Source organism: Carassius carassius, chromosome 40, assembly GCF_963082965.1.
Source record: "Carassius carassius chromosome 40, fCarCar2.1, whole genome shotgun sequence".
Lineage (NCBI taxonomy): Eukaryota > Metazoa > Chordata > Actinopteri > Cypriniformes > Cyprinidae > Carassius > Carassius carassius.
This window is the reverse complement of record NC_081794.1, coordinates 14,133,102-14,156,869: the sequence shown is the minus strand read 5'-3', so window position 1 is coordinate 14,156,869 and position 23,768 is coordinate 14,133,102. Positions and strand designations below refer to the sequence as shown.

Here is a 23,768-nt window from a genome sequence, read left to right as displayed (position 1 = left end):
ATACTACTGTAAACCACTGAGAAACGTTTTGTTAGAATTTTTTGGGGTCAAGACATTGGCAGCTGACCATCTCGCAAGTGTTGATAGGCTATTACTTGTGAGGTGTAACCAATCAGATATCGCCGTGGGCGAGACCTTGAACAAATCTGCAGAGAGAGTGGTGAATACAGAGAGGCTGCCAAAGTAGCGCATTTTATAAGAAAATTGAATTTAATCAGACCACGGATCCGTGATAAGTTTTGTGATCCGTCTTGCCACTAGTGTAGTAGCACTGATCACTTTGAGGGTAGTGGGGTAAATTTATATAAAAATATTTAAGCAGAGGCAGGGATGCATTGACCAAATCCCACGCACCCATCAGCCCCCCCACCCGGCAAATCGCACCCTGAATACATCCAGCATTTTATAATCTGCGCAGTGCATCGACGCTGGGCAAGTGGGCGGGACGAACACATCGCAGGATACGAGCCAATCAACCGCCGCGCTTATTCCACTTCTATGATACGAACGAAACGGGCAGCACCCTGCTTCACCTTCACCGCAGGAGTCAGGACGGCATCAGAACAGCATCCGAGCCGCACCGACAGCCTGCTTACACACCGCACGCCAGCCTCAGTGTAGTTCCCTAATGGCAACGGAGGACAAAGGAAAAACGGCGGCGCCTTTCCCGGAAACGGGATCCCTCTCAGCAACGCACAGCAATCTGAACAATAATAACAACAACAATAATAAAAACAAAGACAACGAGGCAAGCGAAGGAGCCACAACAGTCACATCTGCTGCTGTTGAATCCGGCGGCCTTGAAAATATCATAGGAAACGGTTCAGCTGTTAATACTACCGGAGGCAATAACGGCAAATGGGTCCGTCTCAACGTCGGGGGGACGGTGTTTCTAACGACACGACAAACGTTGCTGAAGGAGCAAACTTCATTTCTGTACCGACTGTGTCAGCAGCAGGACTTACATTCAGACACGGTAAGACAGCAGCGAGTGATGTTAGTGTAGGAGTGTGTTAATGATGCACTGAAGGGGCTTCAGTCAGATGGATGCACACGTGCTGCGCTGCTTATTAACGCGGACCCCCGTCGCAGTTATTAGCCAGGAATATCTATATTACTCCACGATGCCTTTATCAGATAATGTGGCCCACCTGAAGCTGAGTTTGTACAGAGGGAAGTTCTTGGACCATCCGCACATCCTCACTGGGTTGAATCTCATAAAATTACATTTTACATTTAGATATTTTAGATATATCTACATTTAGATAATAACTTGTTTAATATTTAAATATTAAATAATAATAGTAATGACGAATAAGCATAATGTTTAACTTTTTTAATATTTTTTAAATCATAATATATTAAAGGTTATTAATTATTTAATCATAATTAAAATGTCAAAATTAACATTCTGTCATCATTTACTCACCCTCATGTTATTCCAAACCTGTATGCATTTCTTTCAAAAAAAGAAAATATGTGACCCTGGACAACAAATGTTTTTTTTTTGTTTTTTTTATGGCAAATATTATTAGGATATAAAGATTACATTTCTTACTGTAAATATATCAAAACGTCATTTATGATTAGTAATATGCATTGCTAAGGACTTTGGACAACTTTAAAGGCGATTTTCTCAATATTTAGATTTTTTTGCACCCTCGCATTCCAGGTATTCAAATAGTTGTATCTCAGCCAATTATTGTCCTAATAAACCAAGGAAATATATATCATCTCAATTTCAAATAATTTACAATTGTGACCATATTTTGAAGAATCTTGGAGACCAGACAACATTGGAGCCCTTTGACGCAAAACAGTGGCATTCAAAATATCGACCCATACGAGCTCCCTGCAGCGGCACAGAGACCTGGACCATTTACCTCCGTGCACACATATGGACATTGTGAATTATATTGTTCACGATGTAAGTCACCTTGCATTCACGCTGTTAATGGCTTTATTCTAACCAGGACATTTACATCTGGCAATCACACATTTAACTACCCTAGCCAACCCAGAACTGGTTTGTCCACTTTGCAGCCCCCAACACAAAAACCCGGTACAGTATGTGTCATTGGGCTAAAATCAAATTATAACTAAACATACACAGCTTTAGCCTACATCAAAACATGTTGGAAACGTTTGTGTACATTGAACATCTCGTTACAATCTAGCCTTTACGAAACAGTGGCAGTTATTTAAGTTACTTTGTCATTTTGGTTAAGAAGTGTATGCTAAATGCAGTGTGTAATTACAGCACACTAAAACACATGTGAATAAACTTACTTTGGCCAGTACAACGCTGTTTTCACCACCTGGAGGTTTGATGGACCCAGCCACAGCAGAAAGCCTCGTAACTTTCCAAAGACTTGTGGCTTTTAAACTCCTGAATTGTGTAGTAACTTACACCAAAAACAATATGATTCACAATGTCTATATGTGTGCATGGAGTTAAATGGTCCAGGTCTCTGTGCCATTGCGCTGCAGGGAGCTTGTATGGGTCGATATTTTGGATGCCTGAGAGTTTCTCCAAATACCGCTGTTTTGCGCTTGGTGTAAGTCAAGTCACTTTTATTTATATAGCGCTTTAAAGCAACTGAACAACATTCATTAGAAAAACAGTGTGTCAATAATGCAAAATGACAGTTAAAGGCAGTTCATCATTGAATTCAGTGATGTCATCTCTGTTCAGTTAAATAGTGTCTGTGCATTTATTTGCAATCAAGTCAACGATATCGCTGTAGATGAAGTGACCCCAACTAAGCAAGCCAGAGGCCACAGCGGCAAGGAACCGAAACTCCAGAATGGAGAAAAAAACCTTGGGAGAAACCAGGCTCAGTTGGGGGGACAGTTCTCCTCTGACCAGACGAAACCAGTAGTTCAATTCCAGGCTGCAGCAAAGTCAGATTGTGCAGAAGAATCATCTGTTTCCTGTGGTCTTGTCCTGGTGGTCCTCTGAGACAAGGTCTTTACAGGGGATCTGTATCTGGGGCTCTAGTTGTCCTGGTCTCCGCTGTCTTTCAGGGCAGTAGAGGTCCTTTCTAGTTGCTGATCCACCATCTGGTCTGGATACGTACTGGATCCGGGTGACTCCAGTGACCCTCTGATCTGGATACAGACTGGATCTGGTGGCTACGATGACCTCAGAATAAGAGAGAAACAGACTAATATTAGCGTAGATGCCATTCTTATAATGATGTAGCAAGTACATCGGGTGTTATGTGAAGTGTTCCCGGTTCTGGTTTACCTAATTAATGCAGTCTAAAAATCCTTTAACAGATTTGGATATTAAAAGCATATTAGTATGTTATGTGTAAGCCAGGTTAAAGAGAAGGGTCTTTAATCTAGATTTAAACTGCAAGAGGGTGTCTGCCTCCCGAACAATGTTAGGTAGGTTATTCCAGAGTTTAGGCGCCAAATAGGAAACCCGCCGTTGATTTTGATATTCTAGGTATTATCAAATTGCCTGAGTTTTGAGAACGTAGCGGACGTAGAGGATTATAATGTAAAAGGAGCTCATTCAAATACTGAGATGCTAAACCATTAGGGCTGTGACGGTGGCAGATTTTTAACACCGCGGTAGTCATGGACCAACAACCGCCGGTGGCACGGTGTTTGAAAAAAAAACCTAAATAATAATAAATAAATAAATATATAACATTAGTGTCAAAATTTGCTCGTTAACGAAGGCGATCATTTTTTTCCAGTTTAACGTAGGGGCAGGGATGGCCATTCACTGCGAAATAAACTAATATGCAAGCAGTGTCGTGGTCAGTTAATTCATGGAATTACCAAAAAAGGGTGATTAAAGCTGACTTAAACTGTGCATGCATGTAATATATTTTATATATATTATATACAGGATATATTTATATGTATGCACGTCTAGAAATCACTCATCTAACACATCCTATTTAACTCGTCAGTTCGTGTTTATTTGAGCACTTCTGTCAGTGAACGCCGCCTGCAAAACACTAAAATAAATATCAAAGAAATAATGCTTATTTAGGCTACAAGAAAGTAGCCTAAATAAGAAAGTTAAATACACCCTGTCTAACGGACGCGAGAGACGCAGTGCGACAAAATACTCATTATAATCAGTGATGCTACACTGGATGCAGCACAACACGACATGATAAATCCCCGTCCGGTCTGTGAGGTACTGACACAGAGTTCAAATGTCCTGTATAGACACTAGACAGACTAAACCTGTCGCAACGCGGTTGTTGCGTCCGGTTTACTTTTCCGCCACCAAGCAAGCTCAGTAGCGAACTCCTCATCTGCACGCGCTCTCTTTGAAATAGGAATCCGTTGGCATATTTCTTGTTACCATCTTTTATTTATCGCTGTCTCGTTTGTATTTGGCCAGTTTGGAGAAAGCCTCACCAAACCTGACCAGCCAGCGTTTGCGATCACGAGAACTTGTGCAAACGCCGATGGGTGACATGAATGAAGATGACTCCAGATCGGTGATGTGGTATTTGCTTTCCCAACAAGATCCATCGCCCAACACTAAACAAATTTGCTGAATGCATAAACTGTATTTCTTGCGCTCAAATCTTCCAATCTAAAGGAAACGCTGTGTTTGAGGTAATTTGTTAATTACCATAGACTTAGAATTTGCAACTATTACAGTTATTACACTTATATACAAAACGTTGTATTATGCTTGCTATAGAGTTTGTGACGTCACGTGCACTACCGCGGGTGGCAGTAGACAACCGCGGTAGCAACCGACCACCGCGGTGACACGGTTGTCATGGCAACCGTCACAGCCCTATAAACCATTCAGGGCTTTATAAGAAATAAGCAATATTTTTAAATCTTTACGATGTTTGATAGGGAGCCAGTAACCTAAAAAAAATGTATTCCATTATTCCTATGTTTTCCATATGTATCGTGTGAGGTACTGGAGCAGTTTTTAACGCAGCAGTAACTTCCAGGCATGGTAAAAATGTCTTGCCAACATGACGGAGACTGTGATATCGAGGGGAGGGGCTCTGTGCTATGACGAAAATTCCTCACTCTCATAACCGCTGTTTTGCACTTGGTGTGAGCTTGTTTCTGTAAGGTCCCCTTTCTTTCGCCTTATCTTTCTGCATTGCTTTACTTTCCTCATTTCTTTCTCATATTCGTAGATCCGTTTCTGTTCCGCCGACATAATAAATGCGCAAAAATTAAAGAGCTCTGAAATGTTTAGTCGCGCCTGTGAAGTTCTGAAGGCGTTGCCCCTGCAACCGATAGCGTGTCCTACCATCATGGCCGACCGGCTCAGACCGCTCAGACCCCTCCCAAATCAACCCAAATCGGCACGTGACTCCTCACCCTCAATAGACACTTAAACTTTTCCTCAAATATCTTTTTATTTTTTTTAATATTCCACACAAAGAAAGTAAGTCATACATGTTTGGAACAAGATGGGGGTGAGTAAATAATGACAGAAGTTTCATTTTTGTGTGTAGTATCTTTAATGTTATAGGATACTTAACTTGATGTTAAATAAGCAAAGTGAAAGGAGGCCTACGATCATCCAGATCTGATAGAACTGATCTGTCAGAATGTAGAGCACATGACAGAAGTTCCAGTGGGACCAAAGCAAATATCACCATACATTCGCCAACTCTTGTGTGAAGGGGGTCTTATCACTGACCCACTGCAATAAAATGTTTTCTTCTGGAAGCAAAGATTAATATATTATGTAATTTCCTTTTTTAAATCTTTTCTTTGACTCTCCAAATCTTGAATATTTCGTTACAGCCTTGGTACAAACAATATTATCAGCACAACAAATTGAGTAAATGGTATTTGACTGATTCCACAGCAGCACTAGATCTGCATCAACTAACTTCGCCTACTTAAGTCTGTGTACAACCTGACGATCCTTTTATTAGAATAATTTGAGAATGTACCAAAGAGCAACTCGATTATTGCTTTAAACATAGAGCATTTCCTGTTGGCAGATGTCTTTATGTGTCTGCTCGGAAGGCCCAAATCTAATAAACATAGATGTATTTCTAATCGGATGTCAAATATAATTTTTCAATATTTCCAGTACCTACAGCCTGCAATAAGGTACCTATTTCGGTTTTACATTTTATGTTTTTCTTTGTGATTTTGGGGAAATGTTGTGAGCTTTACGCATATTCTGTATGTTATTTTGTAGCTCCTGTTTACTCTTTTAATCTTACAGCACTAAGTCATACAAAAAGTATTTGACTTAATGGTACTCTTCCCCTAACAGTATCCATCCCCTCCCAAGCTATCCTCTTATATTCCCACTTATTCCACACTCAAAGTACCTCCGTCCCCACAGTAAGTGACGAGGCACAGACGGTCTCCCATCACAGCTCAGTTATTACTGGCCGCTGTGGTGTTTTGTGCTCTCTCACTGCTCATGACACTCTTCTAATGAGATTAGAGTCATGGCACCTTGAAGACTCCCAGCCGGGCACAAAAATATCTATGGAGGCTTCTCTGTTCTATTCCTGGCCTGGTCTGTTCTTCACTGCTAGTTTACATGCATTTAAAGAGTTTACGTTTCTAGAATCATTGCGTTGAGCCAGAAAATAGTTTGTAATTGAGAAATTCTAATTGGAAAGTCTGTCATGATTTTCTCACCCTCGTGTCATTCCAAAACGGTATGACTTTGTTTTATCTTTAGAACATAAAAGAAGATATTTTGAAGAATGTTGGTAATCAAACGGTTTTGGATCCCATTGACTTAAATTGTTTTGTGTGTGTGTGTTTTCGTCTACACAATGGAAGAAACCATTCTTTAAAAAATCTTCTTTTATGTTCCACAGAAGAAAGAAAGACTCATGATTTGGGAATGAAATGAGGGTGAGTAAATGATGACAGAATTTTCATTTCTGGGTGGACTACCCCTTTAAGACGTGTCTTACTTTTTTTTTGTCATGATGAGGTACTGACTATTATTACAGTGAATATTATTAGGTATTTTCCCTACATCTTGAATGAGAATGTGCTTTTAACATAAGCCAGAATTGATTAAGTTCAAATAGTTTTTTCAGCTTTCTCATAGAATGCTGTGTGGCTTTACGTGGCACAGGTTATTATGCAGTTCTGTTTTGAAATTAATAAGCTCTTTGTTTGCCTACCAGATATTTCCCATGGGATGCAGCTAGTTTCCCATCAGGACCTGGTTCTTAAACTTCCTTGTTCAACTGCAGAGTTAAATGTCAATGCAAGATGAGCACGGATAGATGAATTAGAAATTAGAAGGCTGAATCCTTTGCATTTAAGCCATATACCGTAGAATTAAGTAAATCCCCTGTGTGTTCTCTTGTTCTTGTGAAATACCCAGCGGGGGGGACAGCTTGTCTCTTCTGACGCACTGCAGGAGTCATGCGCAGGTGTTGTCATGCCTGCTGTCAAGTCTAGTCATGTCTAATGTGAGGCTGTCTGCTGCACTTGCTGTTTCGAAAATGGCATTTGTGTGTGCATGTGCAAATGATGTTCTGTGCTACTTTTGTCTGGGAGATTTTATGGAGCGAATGGAAATATTTAGATGCCTTTTCAACTCTGTATGCCGTTCGTGTCCATGACATGAATCTAGAGTGAGTCATGCTGGGTCCAAAATGAATGGAAGGTGAAAAAGAATATTTCATACATGCTGTATTTTGTATTACTGTAACTGTATTTGACATTATTTATTTTAAACTATACAATACTGTTCGATAGAAATCCTTTTATCAAGGTCACATTAAATTGATCAGAAGTGACAGTAAAGAAATGTATAACTTTACAAAATATTTTTATTTCAATTATGCAATTATATTAGTGCTCAAGATATATTCTTGTTATTTTTATATCTATTATGTTTTCAGCATTGATAATAACAAGAATATATCTTGAGCACTAATCGGTTTATCAGAATGATTTCTGAAGGATCACGCGACACTGAAGACTGCTGAAAATTCAGCTTAACCATAACAGAAATATATTGTCTTTTAAAATACATTAAAATAAGTCAATTATTTAAAATGGTAATAATGTCATAAAATAGTACTCTACTGTATTTTTGATCAAATATATGCAGCCTTGGTGAGCACCAGTACTTGGCAAAGCCAGTATTTTTTTTCATTTGCTATAGGCTACATGATAAATAGCTTTTTGTGTAGGTATGTTGTTCATTTGAATCTGCAGTAAGTTATCCCATTTATGCTTTCTTTCTCTATTATAGTGGTTTTATAACATTGCAGTGCATTTTCAGTCTTGCCAACATCTTCCTCTTTCTTTTTACCTTTTTCACCCTTGTGTGCTTCTGTGCACTCCCTTTTTCTCTTGTTGCTCTGTGCCCTTGGATCAGTTGTGTAATGTTCTCTGTAGGGCATGTTGTAGCCTACATGATGTCCTGCTCTTGCTAAAGCTGTGCCGAGCTCTTAAGGTTAATTCATTGCAAAGAGGAGACCCTCAGCAATTCTGGGACAAATACTGTGGCCATGCTAATGTGACCTGTGCTCACTGCCACATGCCCTTTCCTTTAATGTTGTTTTCTCTCTTGTGCCAAGTCACATTTTTATTCCCTGGGGTTATGTACTGTTCAGAGCATCCTGTTAGTGTTGGGCGATATGCTACATTTTCATATCGTCCTATCGTCAACCTGTGAGTTCGCCGATACACAATATTATCATGCTTATAATATAAAAACACCCCATTTATAATCAGTGAATCTACAATATATGATGAATAAATCTCTTAGGGTGCATCTCAATCAGCTCCCTTGCTCACCAGCTCGTGAATCAGTAGATCATGTACACAAATTCAGCCTCTGGTAAGTTCTCTGACTCCCTGCACGTTGGGACAGCAATCACTCGAATTCCAGTGACATGATTACGTACAGCGACAACGGACAACATAGTAGAACATTATCATCACTGGAATTAATAAACATCAGGCAGTCTAGGGAATCAATCAAATTTGTATTAGTGCTGGACAACGATTAAAATTTTGAATCCCGATTAATCACAATGAATCGCATTATGCAGAAAACTAATAATGCAATCAAAGGTAGTGTATTGTGCACTTTTTTCATTTAAAAGTACTGCTATATGAACAAAAGTGTAATGACATTTGGTTTGCAAACACTTTAATCAAATAAGGTGCTTTTTAACAGTAGTATTCCTTTAACACAGTAGCAGTTAGAATATTTCTTGTAAATCTTAATTTATAACATTAATGTAATTCAATAAAACAATCTATTTGTCACTGCCAGGACATTAATGTTTTTATAGAAAATATTTTAGAGTTCGTTATAGAATAACAAGTTATGCAATATATTGTGACAGGGCTGTGTGTTACCGTGTCCCATACGACTCAAAATAATAAACCACAAAGTTAACAAAACAATGCACTCCACTGTGTTGAACGAGCGCTTCTCTGCTGTCTTCACATGCTATCGAAGTATAAGTTGGGCTTTAGCCTAAATAATTTGATCGGGAGAATCCCCTCCTGTGACCCATGATATGTCTGTATGTGTATTCCGAGCCAGTAACCAATGGACTTTCATAATAATAAAAAATAACTGTGATAAAATAATTATCGACGTTAGTCAATTAATGCATTAATGAAATAATAGCTAAATGTTAATTATAAATGTTAATTAAATGTGTTCATTACCTGTAGATAAAGATAACATGTAGAAAGAGAAAAAAACATATATTACCGTATTTTTCGGACTAAATATTAACAATATCTAATATTAAATAGTAAAATGTTAAACGCATCATGATTAAGCAATGTGAATTTATTTTTAAATAATATTAGGCCTACATATTTGATTAAATGATATTTCTACATTTACACCGCACATAATGAAACAACTAATCAATGAGAGAGCTGTGATCTGTTTTTGCAGGATGAATCTGGTGCTTATGTGATTGACCGAGACCCTACCTATTTTGGGCCCATACTCAACTATCTGCGACATGGGAAGCTGGTTTATAACAAGGAGCTGGCAGAAGAAGGTCTGTTATTTAACTTTCTTAACTGTTGTCAGTCAGCTTATTAAATATTATACTATAATATATATTTAATAACACATGACCAGGGATGCATTAGTACTATATGATTATCTTTCTTTTTCAATTTATTGGTATTGTTATTTTATTAGTATTTATATACTTTTATATTATATATTGATATTTTTTATTATTTTATTTTTATATTTTTAGTTTAATTTTTTTTTTGCTATTTAGTTTATTACTTCCTTTGATTTCAGTTTTAGTCATTTTAGTACATTCATTTAGTTGCCATGACAAAATTTCACATTTTTATTTAAGGTTTATCATGTATTATTTATATCGTACTCGGTTACTAACGTAACCTCGGTTCTCTCTAGAAGAGGAACGAGTACTGTGTCTTCGCTAAGACGCTACGGGAAAAGTCTCTTTTCACGAAATACTGAAGCAAAAAATTATCCTTAATTTTGAATTTTTGTAAAGCGCATTTGCAGCAGCACACAGCCATAGGCGAGACGGCTCGCTCGCTCATTGGCTGCTCTGCGGCAACTGCACAGCCTATCGAGCGCAGGCTGATGCAACATCAGACCAATGTCTTCACGCCCTTCATGCCACTTCCCGCCGAAACGGAGCTCGAAAAGGCTGACTCACCTCATTTATTTCATCGCCGAAGCAGCCAGAGTGAATCGTACGCACGGCAGAGAACGCAGTACTCGTTCCCTCTTCTAGAGAGAACCGAGGTTACGTTAGTAACCGAGTACGTTCTCTTACGAGAGCTCTCTCGTACTGCGTCTTAGCTAAGACGCTACGGGAACCCCATGTAAAACGCCGTGCGCGCAGGGATCACACACCAATAAACCTGAAGCAACGCCCAGGATTTACAGTGCACAGTCACCCGAGGGACTCACAGAGAGTCCAGGACAGGAGGGGGGGGAAGCCCTCCATCCCATATCTAGCAGCACCCGTAGATGCCGCAATATGACATCACACAGCCGAGGCAAGGCCTGACCAATGTGGCAATGCGGGTCTTACGCAAAACTACCCATATAACAGTCGGCAGCGCATAACGCTCACAAATTCAGAATTCCCATCAGGGCCCTGATTCGACTATACCGACAGCAGCCTTGCTTGCAAGGCGGGAACCTCCAGGTTATAGAACCTGATAAATGTAGACGGCGAGGCCCAACCTGCCGCCATACATATATCCTGCAAGGAGATCCCAGTAGACCACACCCACGACGTGGCGACGCCCCTTGTGGAGTGTGCTCTGACGCCTGGAAGCATAAGCTAACGCTATGGCGTCAACTATCCATCTGGCTAGAGTCTGTCTCGAAACAGCCATTCCCTTGGAACGTCCACTGAACGAGACAAACAGCTGCTCAGTCTGTCGAAAGACAGCGGAGCGAGACACATAAGCTCTTAAAACCCTAACAGGGCAAAGAAGACTCGAATCTCCATCCTCTTCTGATACCGACAGGGCAATATCCTGAGCCCGAAACGGCGTGTTGAGGGACTTCGGCACATAACCGTGCCTAGGCTTGAGTATGACCCTTGAGTCATTAGGCCCAAACTCCAAGCACGACTGGCTCACCGAGAGCGCGTGCAGGTCACCCACACGCTTCACTGAAGCGAGAGCCAACAAGAATACTGTCTTGAACGACAGATGCTGGAGGCTAATTGATTGGATAGGCTCAAAAGGGGGACCCTTCATGGCCTCCAAAACCGCCGCGAGGTCCCACATAGGGACTGACGGAGGTCTGGGAGGATTCAGCCTCCTAGCTCCTCTAATGAAGCGGACGACCAAATCGTTCCTTCCTATTGACTGACCGAGCGTTGTTTCAGAAAATGCTGCGATGGCTGCCACATAAACTTTGAGCGTGGATGGGGCTCTGCCCTATCCAACAGCTCCTGTAGGAAGGAGAGAACCTCCGTCACCTCACAACTAAGGGGTGAACATCCCCGAGCTGTGCACCAGCTGGAGAACACCGACCACTTCGAGGCATACAGCCGTCGTGTCGACGGAGCTCTAGCCTGAGAGACGGTATTTAGCACTCCCACTGAGAGATCAGCGGGTAACCGTTGAGCGCCCACACATGGAGGGACCACAACTCTGGTTGAGGGTGCCAAATTGAGCCCCTGGCCTGCGAGAGGAGGTCCCTCCTCAATGGTTGGTTCTTCCAAAGAGGTGCTACAAGCAGTATTGAACATCTCGTTTCTCTCACTCGTTCTATCACCTGCGGAAGGAGGGAAACGGGAGGGAAAGCATAAAGCGGGCAGCACGGCCATCTCCGTGACAGCGCGCTTTCGTTCTTGGAAAAGAACGCGGGGCAGTGAGCGATTTCGTGGGACGCGAAGAGGTCCACCTCCGCCCTGCCAAATCTCTCCCACAACAGCCGGACTGTTTGCGCGTGTAGAGACCATTCGCCCGTGGGAATGTTGTCTCTGGACAGCCTGTCTGGACCCAGATTCTGTAGCCCAGGCACATGAACTGCCCTCAGCGAGCGCAAGTTGCGCTGAGCCCAAACCAGGAGGCGTTCCGCCAGCCTGTACAGGTTTCGGGACCCGAGACCGCCCTGGCGATTTATGTAGGACACCACAGACATGTTGTCCGAACGGACTAAGACGTGGCGGCCCTTGATTCGGGGACAAAAGCGCGTCAGCGCGTTCTCCACTGCCAGCATTTCCAGACAGTTGATATGATGGAGCTTTTCCCATTCTGACCACAGGCCAAAGGACGGTCTGCCCTCGAGCAGCGCTCCCCATCCCGAAGTGGAGGCGTCCGTCGACACCATCTTCACTTTCGAGGAAGTCCCCAGGCTTACACCTGATTGGTACCAGTCGTTCGCCGTCCAGGGTTTCAGGGCTGTAACGCAGCTCTGATTGACCCTGAGACGCAGCCGACCAGATACCCGCGCTCTCAGCCAGAACTGCAGGGGGCGCATGCGGAGCAGGCCCAACCGAAGAACTGGAGATGCTGAGGCCATGAGACCCAGCATCTTCTGAAATTCTCTGAGCGAAACGGTCGCGCCGCAGCAGAGAGAATTCGCTGCGGGCTGAATGCCCATGCCGTCATGGAACATGAGTCCAGAGCTATACCCAAAAACAGTCTCGTCTGACTGGGGTTCAGCGAACTCTTCGTCCAGTTAACACTGAGACCGAGTTTCTCGAGGTGATCGAGTAAAATGGCCCCGTGTTCCACGAGCTCCGCTCGTGATTAAGCCAGAATCAGCCAGTCGTCCAAATAGTTCAGCACTCGCATGCCTCTGAGTCTGAGAGGAGCGAGCGCTGCGTCCACGCACCTCGTAAACGTACGAGGAGCCACGGACCAGCCGAACGGCAGGACTGTAAACTGGTATGCCTGGCCCTCGAAGGCGAATCTCAAGTATCGCCTGTGACGTGACGCTATCTGTATTTGAAAATACGCGTCCTTCAGATCTATTGACATGAACCAGTCTCCTCTGCGAATATGCGCGAGGAGTTTCCTGGTTGTAAGCATTTTGACACTGCGTTTCGCCAATGCTTTGCTCAGCTGTCTTAGATCCAGTATGGGTCTGAGACCCCCCGCCTTTCTTGGGCACTAGAAAGTATCTGCTGTACAGCCCCCCCCTCTCGCTTTGAGCTTGAGATACAGGCTCCACAGCCCCTCTGCTCAACAGTTTTAATATTTCGGCTCGAAGTAGGTGTGCTACCTCTGTTTTGACCGTAGTTTCGACACGCGCTAAAAAGCGCGGAGGGCGTCAAAAAAACTGTAGCGAGTAGCCTCCCTTTATAATGTCTAGCACCCAATCCGAAACATCTGGAAGCGCTGACCATGCGTCTGCATGAATGGCTAGGCGTTGGATGCGAAGCGCGCTCTGTTGGCTGGGCAACGGCAGCGCTTCGATGTGCTCTAACATGGGCGTTAAGCCTGTGACATTTGAGGTGGGGAGCGCGCTGATCACAGCGGGCAGATCGCTCGTCCTCGACCCCCCCACGGTGCTTAACCGAGTGAGGGAGGGCTGAGCGGGTCCTGTGGGACTCGTGCTGTCTGTGAGTAATTGTGGGCTGTAAGCGTGCACATTTACTGCTTTAGACTCGCTGTCTGCCTGGGCAGAACGAACGTGCACGGGTTTCGTTTTTACAGAAACCACATGACGCGTGTGACATAGTGTTTATGGGCACTGAGGAGTGGGCACGTTTACTATGCAGTGCGCGCGATCGACTTGAGTCGCTTTTATGGGCGCGAGCCCTGTGTGAAGGGCTGTGCTTATATGTGGAGATGGGCACTGAGCAGTGGGCATCGTCACTACATTTATAGCACCATCGGCCGTGGCCGGGACACCAGAAATTACACCTTTTCGGGAAATATCTGTTTTTTTATTTTTTTATTTTTTTTTTGTGCAGGGAAGCGGGCCAGCGTACAGGCTTGCGCATTGCAAAAGATGCTGAAACAGTCACAATCCCTGGAACTGAAACAGCGGCGTGCTTAGGTGAAAGTTCGGCCGTGAAGACTCGTACACCGTCGCTTTCCCAGGATGGCTTTTGGGGCTTCCGGCCTCACCGTAATCCTCTGCCGTGGTCCCCGCGGCACGGGGCGACGGCCGATAGAGCGAGAACGGGGTCTCGAGCTGCGTTGCTGAAGCTGTTGTGATAACGGCTTTTGTGTGCAGGCAAGCGGGCAACTGTGCAGGCTTGCGCATTGCATAAAACGCTGAGACAGTCACAATTCCTGGAACTGAAACAGCGGCGCGTTTGGGTGAGAGCTCGGCCACAGCGGAACTCGTACACCGGCGCTTCGATGAAGCAGCAGGAGGCGTGCAGAACCGGAGCGCTTGCCATGTCTGAGAGCGTCAGCCCTAGATGCCTCTCAGCCACCATAGCGGAAGCCATAACTCGTCCCATGGCTTGTGCAGCGGATTTAGTAGCGAAGCACTCCTAAAATCCGCGAGACAGATAGCCTCCGGTCCCGTCTCGTCCAGTTTACAGAGGAGATCACCCTGGAATATCTGCAGCCATCGTGTGTAGCGCTGACGCAGCCTGCTCAGCAGCAGAAAGATTCGCGCGAGCAGAGGTGACGTCATTCGGCAGGCTTTAGATGGCAACACCGCTTTCGTCCGCCGCCCAGCAGAGGGCGGACAAAGGTGCGTCGCTATCGCCTGTTCCACCGGCGGAAGTGACTGGTAGTTACTGTTTTTAGCATCATCCAGTGTGGAGAATGCTAGTGAGACAGATGAACGAGTTCGCACTGAATATGGAGCGTTCCAAGCCTTTGCCACCTCATCGTGAAGCTCAGGAAGAAATGAGGCGGGCTTTGAGAAGTACGCTCATCCGAAAGGAAACTACCATCCAGCCGGGAACTAGAGGGGGGGGGGGCGCTGGTGCAGACCACTCGAGCGTGAGCACTCGCCTCGGCTCCTTCTCGATGTCAGCTCGTTTGCTGGGCTTCTGAGCAGAAGGCGCGAGATCCTCGGAGCTCGCCCAACCCTCACTGCCCGAAGCTAGCAGAGAGCTCGTGTCCTCTTCCCCCGACGCGGCCCTGAGATCGACTTCCTCGGATGACGTGGCGGCAAACAGCGGGCGCTGCCCCTCGGGAAGCGATGCAGGGGAGGCTCGGTTGAGCTGAAGACGGTTCCGGAATCCGCTGGAAGCGGCGCTTTTACGGCGCCTCAGCGCAGCGGAGAATGCAGGCTCAGAGAAAAAGGCCAAGCGAGTCCTCAGAGTCACCATGGCAACAGCTCGCAGTGAGGGCATCCGCCGTCAGCGAGCGCGAGCGCTGCATGATCTTCACCCAGGCAGGAGACACAGATGACGTACCGGTCTCCCTCGCTGAGTGGGGCTCTGACGAGCCGCAGGAAGGCATCTTAAAAAAGACGCAAGCTCTTTTACGAGTGTGTGTCGCAGGGCGAACACACACACACGCATAAAGAACAGTTGGATATAACAGAATTGAAAGGATATGTGCGCTGGAACGCGCAGCAGGAACGGCAGTGGAAGGCGGCGAAGGCCAGCAGCTTCAGAAGTGGCTCGTCTCGCTGAGATGCTTATCAAACGGCGCTTGCTTCCTCGTGATCCAGCGATGCGTGAGCTTCGCTGAAGAGATGAAAAATCAGGTGAGTCAGCCTTTTTGAGCTCCTTTTATAGGGTTGGGCCACACCCGTTTCGGCGGGAAGTGGCATGAAGGGTGCGATGCATCAGCCTGCGCTCGATAGGCTGTGCAGTTGCCGCAGAGCAGCCAATGAGCGAGCGAGCCGTCTTGCCTATGGCTGTGTGCTGCTGCAAATGCGCTTTACAAAAATTCAAAATTAAGGATAATTTTTTGCTTCAGTATTTCGTGAAAAGAGACTATTCCCGTAGCGTCTTAGCTAAGACGCAGTACGAGAGAGCTCTCTTAAGAGAACTACTTTTATTAGTTTTATTTCAAATGATTTTTTTATATATATACTTCGAGTTAACAGCACTATTGGATTTAATTGTACATTCTCATTTCCACTATTTTTAATTTAGATTTTCCTTGCCTTCATCTAATGCTAATACTTAAAAAACACTAATAATTGAAAAAACACTGTTGAATATAATATTTAGCAAATCTAAAAATAAATGTTTTTCATACTGTACGTTATAATGTAGTGATGCAATTTACAATAATTCATTTTAGTTTTTAGTGTTTTACTTTTAATTTATTTGGAATTTCAATATTGGAGCATATATAGTCGAAACAACTGTAACCACATCCAAGTTCAGTTTTTAAAAGCAAAGTGTGTCTGTGCCTTCAGGTGTTTTGGAGGAGGCAGAATTCTACAACATCACACCGCTGATTAAATTAATCAAAGAGAGGATTCTTGAGCGAGACTCCAAGGCCACACAGGTAATAAGCAGGGCTTTTATCATTCCTCCATGTAGCTTCATTTTCTATTCTATTCATTAGTATCCATTTTTCAGCTTCTTCACTTTCTCAGCACTGTAGTTCTGTCCATCCCAGTTTCTACTGTACATTGATGACTGTATTTTTGTGCTTATGCAACAGCCATCAGTTTCCCACCCACACTTGCTTTTCTTGCTTTTCCTGTTTTCTTCTACTTCCCACCACATTCCTTTTTTACACTTCACCAATCCTCACCCTCTCTCTCTGTCTTTTATACAGCAGGTACCACCAAAGCACGTGTACCGGGTGTTGCAGTGTCAGGAAGAGGAGTTGACCCAGATGGTGTCCACCATGTCGGACGGCTGGAAGTTTGAGCAGGTCAGCGTGCGCGCCTGCCGAAAACCCCGCCCCGGACTGCTCTGGACTGTGGGTTGGACTGACACGGAGTTGATTTCCCTTCCCCTGATCCTAATGCTCCCAGTGTCCAATTCTCCCCTCAGATTCAGAGTCCAGTGATGTAGCTAAAGTGTGAAATTAAACTTTTTGACATTTGCATTCAACTGGATTTAACATGGTCAGTTGCACCAAACCCTCTTTTTTTTTGATAAAATTTCAAATTATATGATATTATTCCGGCTTTGTCAAGATGTAGTTTTACATATCCCCACTGATATTGTGCACATAAGACAGGATAAGGATAAGACAGCCAAAAATGAAAATTGGTAATTTTACTCCATGTCATACCGTTCTAATCCTGCATGCATTTCTTTTTTCTGTGATAGACAAAATAATTTTTGTGGAACATTTGTAACCGAACAACATTGGTGCCTATTTCCATTAGATGAACAAATACAAACTAACAGATATTTCTCAAAATATACTTTTGTGCTGCACAGAAGAAACAAAGTCATACAGGTTTGGAATGACATGAGCATTAGTAAATTATGACAGAATGTTAATTTTTGGGCAAACTATCCTCTTTCAATGCAGTGTTCATGGTGTGAGACACTGAAAAATAGCATGAGACATGATGCAACATCCAAAAACTGCATATGTACACAGACAAACATTTAAAAGGTTCAACATTTAAATATATCAATGCTAAGTAAGGGATAGACATCCAGCCAGCATTGTCTTTTTCGATAACAGCCGGCTGGATGTACATTATCCTGCTTATTAAATGGTTACTTGCCAAGTAAGTAAATAGTTAGACATCAAATATTGATTAGAGTTTAAATACTTGAACACAAAGCTTCCATCAAGTAAAAAAATCATCACTATCAACACACTAAACTCCTCTCTGAGAAGTTGTCCACTAATTATGTTGCTTTAAAGCACAGCCAAAAAAAAAAAAACATTGGAGCTAAATCAAACTCAAAAGAAAACTAGGTAAACCTCATCAATAGACTAATCAGTTGGTGGAAGACTAACTAAGGTTGACCAACCTGACCAGTCTCTAATGAAAGCAATGAAGATGTTTTTGGTACAGCTGACCAGGCATTGGATCCATCTTGATGTTTTCCTTTATTTCCTTACCCCTTTCCTCTGATCTCAAGTAAGTGTAATAATAAAAGCCCTCTCTTTTTCTTGGCTGTTCCTTGCTTTTCAAGATGGTGAACATTGGCTCATCTTACAGCTATGGAACAGAGGACCAGGCTGAATTTCTCTGTGTGGTGTCAAAAGAGCTGCATACCTCGGGTGGAGGTTTGGGGACAGAGCAGAGCCACAAGACTAAGGTTGGAGCACCTACAGACACTCTCCGTGCCTGCTCACAAACACTAAAGCACAGTGACTAATTCCTCAAAAACATGCTTACATCATACAAAATCTGCATATCTTCATCTCATTCCACATCAGTAGCCTTTATCCATTCGCACACCTACTCTTCAAATATTCATAATACTTTTTCATTTTTTTTTGCTATGCCATCATCTGTTGTGCTGCGATCCCTCCGGTTTCTGTTCACCCTGTTGTCCACTCATAACACAACTAGACCTCGGACACACAGGAGGAAAATGGAGCGAGGGAGGAAGAGGAGGAGGAGGCAGTGGGAGAGAGAAATGCCACCCCCAATGAGTGGATTAGAGATTAGTAGAAACTTTTGTCAAAGGAATTGGTGAGGCAATCCCATCATGTTGGTTGTATTAGTGGTAGATGTACAGAATTTTAGTAGTCGGAGGGTTTCGGTAAACTGCATTTCAGTGCACCAAATTAAACAATCACAAAGAAACAACAATAGAACTATATTAAACGAAAAAAGCCCTCTTATGTAAGCCTTTTATGAGAACGGTGCACTGAAGGGAAATACCCTTCACCTCCTAGCAACTCCCAAGCATGACTTTCCCTTGTAAGTAACTATTCCATTAAAAACAATTCATAAGTGTGCAAACAAACTGTTGTGCACCTTGAATAAATATAGCTTTAAAATGGGATTTGGGACCCCTTAATTTTTAGCACAGCGTTTGTTCCATAAATTGCTATTGAGTCACTTCCATCTCAACCCATATCCAAATCTTCAGCAAAAATTATCTTTGTATTACATGGAATATACAAGGAGGCATATTTTACACGCTACACTATTCATATCAGAAATGACAAGTAATTATGTACTACTGTAGACATACTCTTCTGTTCAAAAGATTGGGGTCTGTTATATTTTTTGTTTTGTTTTTTGAAGTCTCTTACGCTCCCCCAAGGCTGCATTTATTTGATCAAAAATACAGCAAAAACTGTAATCTTGTGAAATATTATTACAGTTTGAAATTGATTACAGTTTGAAAAGTTTTAAAGGGATCATGAAATTCATGAGAATCAAGATTTGTACAAATAACGTATAAAAATTTAATGCTAGTATGTATACTGAGAATTAAGCAATCAAGCAAGCAAAAATAATTTCCACGCTGAAACAGCCTGGTGCAATTGCTGCGCTGTTTCGATTTCCTCTGACTCTGGATCTGATTTGGGCTTCTTGAGTTTCAACACACATAACATGCTGCAAAAGTGGGCATGGATATGGTGTAACTTAGTTAGCCAATCACAGCAATTGGCTTTTACTTCTGTTTCTGCAAAGTTTTTTTGACAGAGTAAAATTTTTGATTTTTACAAATATTAGACCTTTTTGGTGCAAATTTTTTTTTAAACTTTATTTTTAATTTAATATAATAAACTGAAACTACATTTCAATAACCTTTAGTACATTTTAAAATGGAATTTATTCCTGTGATGTGAAGCACAGTTTTCAGCATCATTACTCCAGTCTTCAGTGCCACATGATCCTTCAGAAATCATTCTAATTTGCTGATTTGGTGCTCAAATATTCCTTTTTATTAAAGGTCCCGTTTTTCGTGTTTTTTTTTAAGCTTTGATTGTGTTTACAGTGTGCAATATAACATGTGTTCATGTTTCGCATGTAAAAAAACACAGTATTTTTCACACAATTCACTTATCTGTATACCGCTGTTTTCACTGTCATAAAAACGGGCTGATGACTTCCTTGTTCTATGAAGTCCCTCCTTCAGAAATACGTAACGAGTTCTGATTGGGCCAGCGGTTCCTGTGTTGTGATTCGACACCAGCTGAGCGCGCGCTGCCCTCCTGGAAACGCGATTGGACTAGTTTTGAGAAGCAAGTGGGCAAGATTTGTTTTGAAAACCTGGCAATGCTGATCTGAACCATAGACAGTAAAAGAACGCACGTGCTGGAGATGTACTTATAATCACAGGAGCGTTTTTACAGACGAGATGTGCATGAAAATCGCATTCGATTTTTTTGCACAGCCCCAACATCTAGTTAACAAAGCTAAACAGCGTTGCCCTTTGTGTATTAAGTTATAGAAACTGTTAAACGCACCAACTTACATAATAAAATACACTTACCGGTTGTGGTCCATAAACAACGCCTTCTCCAGACAAAGAGGGATCTGCTCCATCTTTCAAGAATAATCTTTGTGCGAATCCGGCATTAAACTGATTGAGATTGAGGAAGCTGTCCTCAGCAAAATGTGCTGCACATAGTTTTACATGTGAATTATAATTTTCGGGAACCGAGTTAAACATAAATTGTAACCATTGATCTCCAAGTACAGCGTCCCTGGGAAGCCCAAAGGTGATTGGACTCCGAGATGAAAATAACAGCGTTTCGATGACATGGCGACAAACGCAGCTCTTCCTATTCTCCGTCGGAGTGCAACAAGACCACGCCCCCTTTTTTGTGTATTCATGTGGGCGGAGATTAGTCAAAAAACTGTTTTAGTGACGTCATTACTGCAGGAACTAGAGGGATGTAGTCCAAACGGGTCATTTTTTGTAGGCGAATATCTCGCTTGGCATTGAACTTTGAGCTTTAGAATTTTACAGATATTATTTATACTCTAACAACAACATTACACACTAACTAAAGTTTAAAACATGGGATCACGAAGAACGGGACCGTTAATATTGAAAATAGTTGTGCTGCTAAATATTTTTGTGGCTACTGTGATAATTTTTTCAGGAGAGTCAGAACAGCATTTATTTAAAATCTTTTGTAACACTGTCACTTTAGGTTAATTTGATGCATAATTTCTGAATATGATATAATTCATTTATGAAAAAAAAAAAGATTTTATTGACCTCAATGCCTATGTATATAATGCCTTTTCCAACTCTCTTGCAGCTGTTCCAGATCCATGGGTCCCGGATGTAGGATAAAAATAATTTTATTTTTCTAAATAATCCATTTCATCATGTGTTCATGATGCTGTTTTTATAGCCATACTTTTTTAGATTTGTTGACTTGAACAACGGGTATTAGCGGGAGACAAGAACTTCACATCCAGCAGCAAAAAATGTCATTGTTTTAAATTGAAATGTTCCTGAAAACAAAAGTCACCTAAGGTATTAAAGAAAGACTTACAGTTACTATCTTAGTACATGACCTGTTACCAAAGAGTGCAACCTAGTTATGGGATCCAACTTCAGTAAATATAATGCATTTAAACAAAAAGTAAAAAATTAAGTCTGGTTTAGTCAGGAAATACATTGTCATCAATGATGGAAATACTGTGTGGATATGAGAAAGTAATCAGTTATTTAGTATTTAGAGTTTAGGTTTTGCACATTTACTATTGCAGAAGAAGAGTGGCTCTGCTACATGAATAGGTCACGTCCTGTTCCATTTAGCATCAGCTGTGGGTAAAGTGCCAGCACTGTCACCCTGGCAGACCACCAGCAGTGCACTTCAGCCCCATTTACAGTCTGCGGCAGTTCATTTTGATAGTCGTTGGCGCCAGCTAGAAGGTCAGGGTGCCATTAAAGGTCACTGGGATATTGTGGTTCTGGTTATGTTTGAATACTGTATATGGATTCTTAATAGGTCCTGGTTTCAGTTTATTTAAAATGAAGTTCAGATAATGTGCTGGAATATGATACTGTCACTTGCTAATGTGTTTTGTGTGAAGGCTAGGTTTCTTTCAAAGGAACAGTCAAAATTGTTCAAATAAACATGCTTCAATTCAACAAATGATCAAGCACCTTTTGCTCCCTTTAGCCTACAGCTGTGCAAATTAGCATTCTTTGGGATTTTTATGTGCTGTGGGCTGGTTTGCATGCCTAAGCTTCCTTATTATTAAATATGCTTAATTTTTTTGCACTTATTTGCAAAGATACAGTGCCCCCAAAACATGTTTGGACACTTAAGCCATAGTTAAACATGGATGAACATTGTAATGGATGATTCCATTATATAGCAAACCAAGTGGCTGATAGCACAAGCACAATCCTTTAGCAAAACATAACCATGGAAAAACTGGTTTCAAGTATCGTATATCAGGGCTCCTGGAAAAAAAAAACAATTAAGGAGCTATTGATGTTGTACTGTGATAAAGCAATAAGCCCCAAGAACCTGTGGTTTACAGTAAATTTATAACAGCTAAGGAGCATTGTTAGGTACGACATGGACCGGAGTGCCTAAAACCCCCTTTAGCTGTTATAAATTCTCTGTATACCACAATTTGTTTTACCACTGTAAAAGCTTCACGGGGCTCATTGCTTTTAGAAAATGGTTATTCCATATACATAACAAGGTTTCACAAAATAAAACAAAGCTAATACAATGTAATGATATTAATAAAAATATTCTTCCACCAAACAGTGTAGTTCCTCAGAAACTGTTGTGGTTACAGTAAAGTGGTTCCAGAGCAACACTCCAAAACAAATAGGTGTATGCCTGTAGAGTAATTTACAAAAGCTTTGAAAGTGGCTCAACCAATCAGAATCAAGGACCAGAACTATTAGTTTTATTAGCTATCTTTTAAAATAGCCTACCTTTTGATGTTCATTTCGTACTATAGAAATAAAGAAAAAGATACGATGGGTTCACGTGCCGCTTGAACCAAGGCACTAAAGCGATTGCTTATGCTGCATTAAAGGTATACTCCACCCCAATTTGTCTCCTCTGGGTCTCTCCACATCACCTCAGCATCTACGCCACAAAGATAAGCGTTTTTTTTTCAAATCAAAGTGTAAATACAAGTAGAAAAGCTGGTGCTGCTAACACAGAAGAGCGTACGCAGCCAGCGTTCAGCTCATATTCTCCAATGGCACTACGTTGATGTGGTGATAAGCTGACTACATTTTTGGTCTCAGTCTGGAGCCCTATAAATAAATATATATACACACACACACTGTATATATGCTAAAAATAGCCTTGAGACCAGTTGAAATGCTTTGTTCTGAGAAAGGGTCATGCTTCATTTGTTTGCAGATTCCACTTGGTTTGATATTTCCAATTTAATGCAGTAAAATTCATTTTTAAATGTGATTTAAGTGTTTAGAAACTAAATTTGGATGGGTAAAATGATTTTTTCCCCCATTTTTGATGATGGCATTATCATTGTCTTTTTTGTAAACATTTAATCTGTTTGTAATCGCAACAAGACCTATTATTATAATAATAATAATAATTAT

At 42.1% G+C, this 23,768-nt stretch overlaps 1 protein-coding gene across 4 annotated transcripts; it reads left to right on the top strand.

The window, feature by feature from the left end:
• The first annotated feature begins 445 nt into the window (after window positions 1-445).
• Window positions 446-21,722, top strand: kctd17 (potassium channel tetramerization domain containing 17). Of its 4 annotated transcripts, none has more exons than XM_059532120.1 (7): window positions 446-976; window positions 9,881-9,989; window positions 16,736-16,827; window positions 17,104-17,202; window positions 18,435-18,560; window positions 18,818-18,940; window positions 21,478-21,722. In XM_059532120.1, the coding sequence occupies exons 1-6, from the start codon at window positions 629-631 to the stop codon at window positions 18,914-18,916; spliced, it is 873 nt and encodes a 290-aa protein (XP_059388103.1). In that variant the 5' UTR covers window positions 446-628; the 3' UTR covers window positions 18,917-18,940; window positions 21,478-21,722. The 4 variants fall into 4 exon arrangements, with proteins under 4 accessions (XP_059388103.1, XP_059388102.1, XP_059388105.1 ...); XM_059532119.1 differs by having other exon boundaries at window positions 17,104-17,250; XM_059532122.1 differs by lacking the exon at window positions 18,818-18,940.
• Window positions 21,723-23,768: the final 2,046 nt, after the last annotated feature.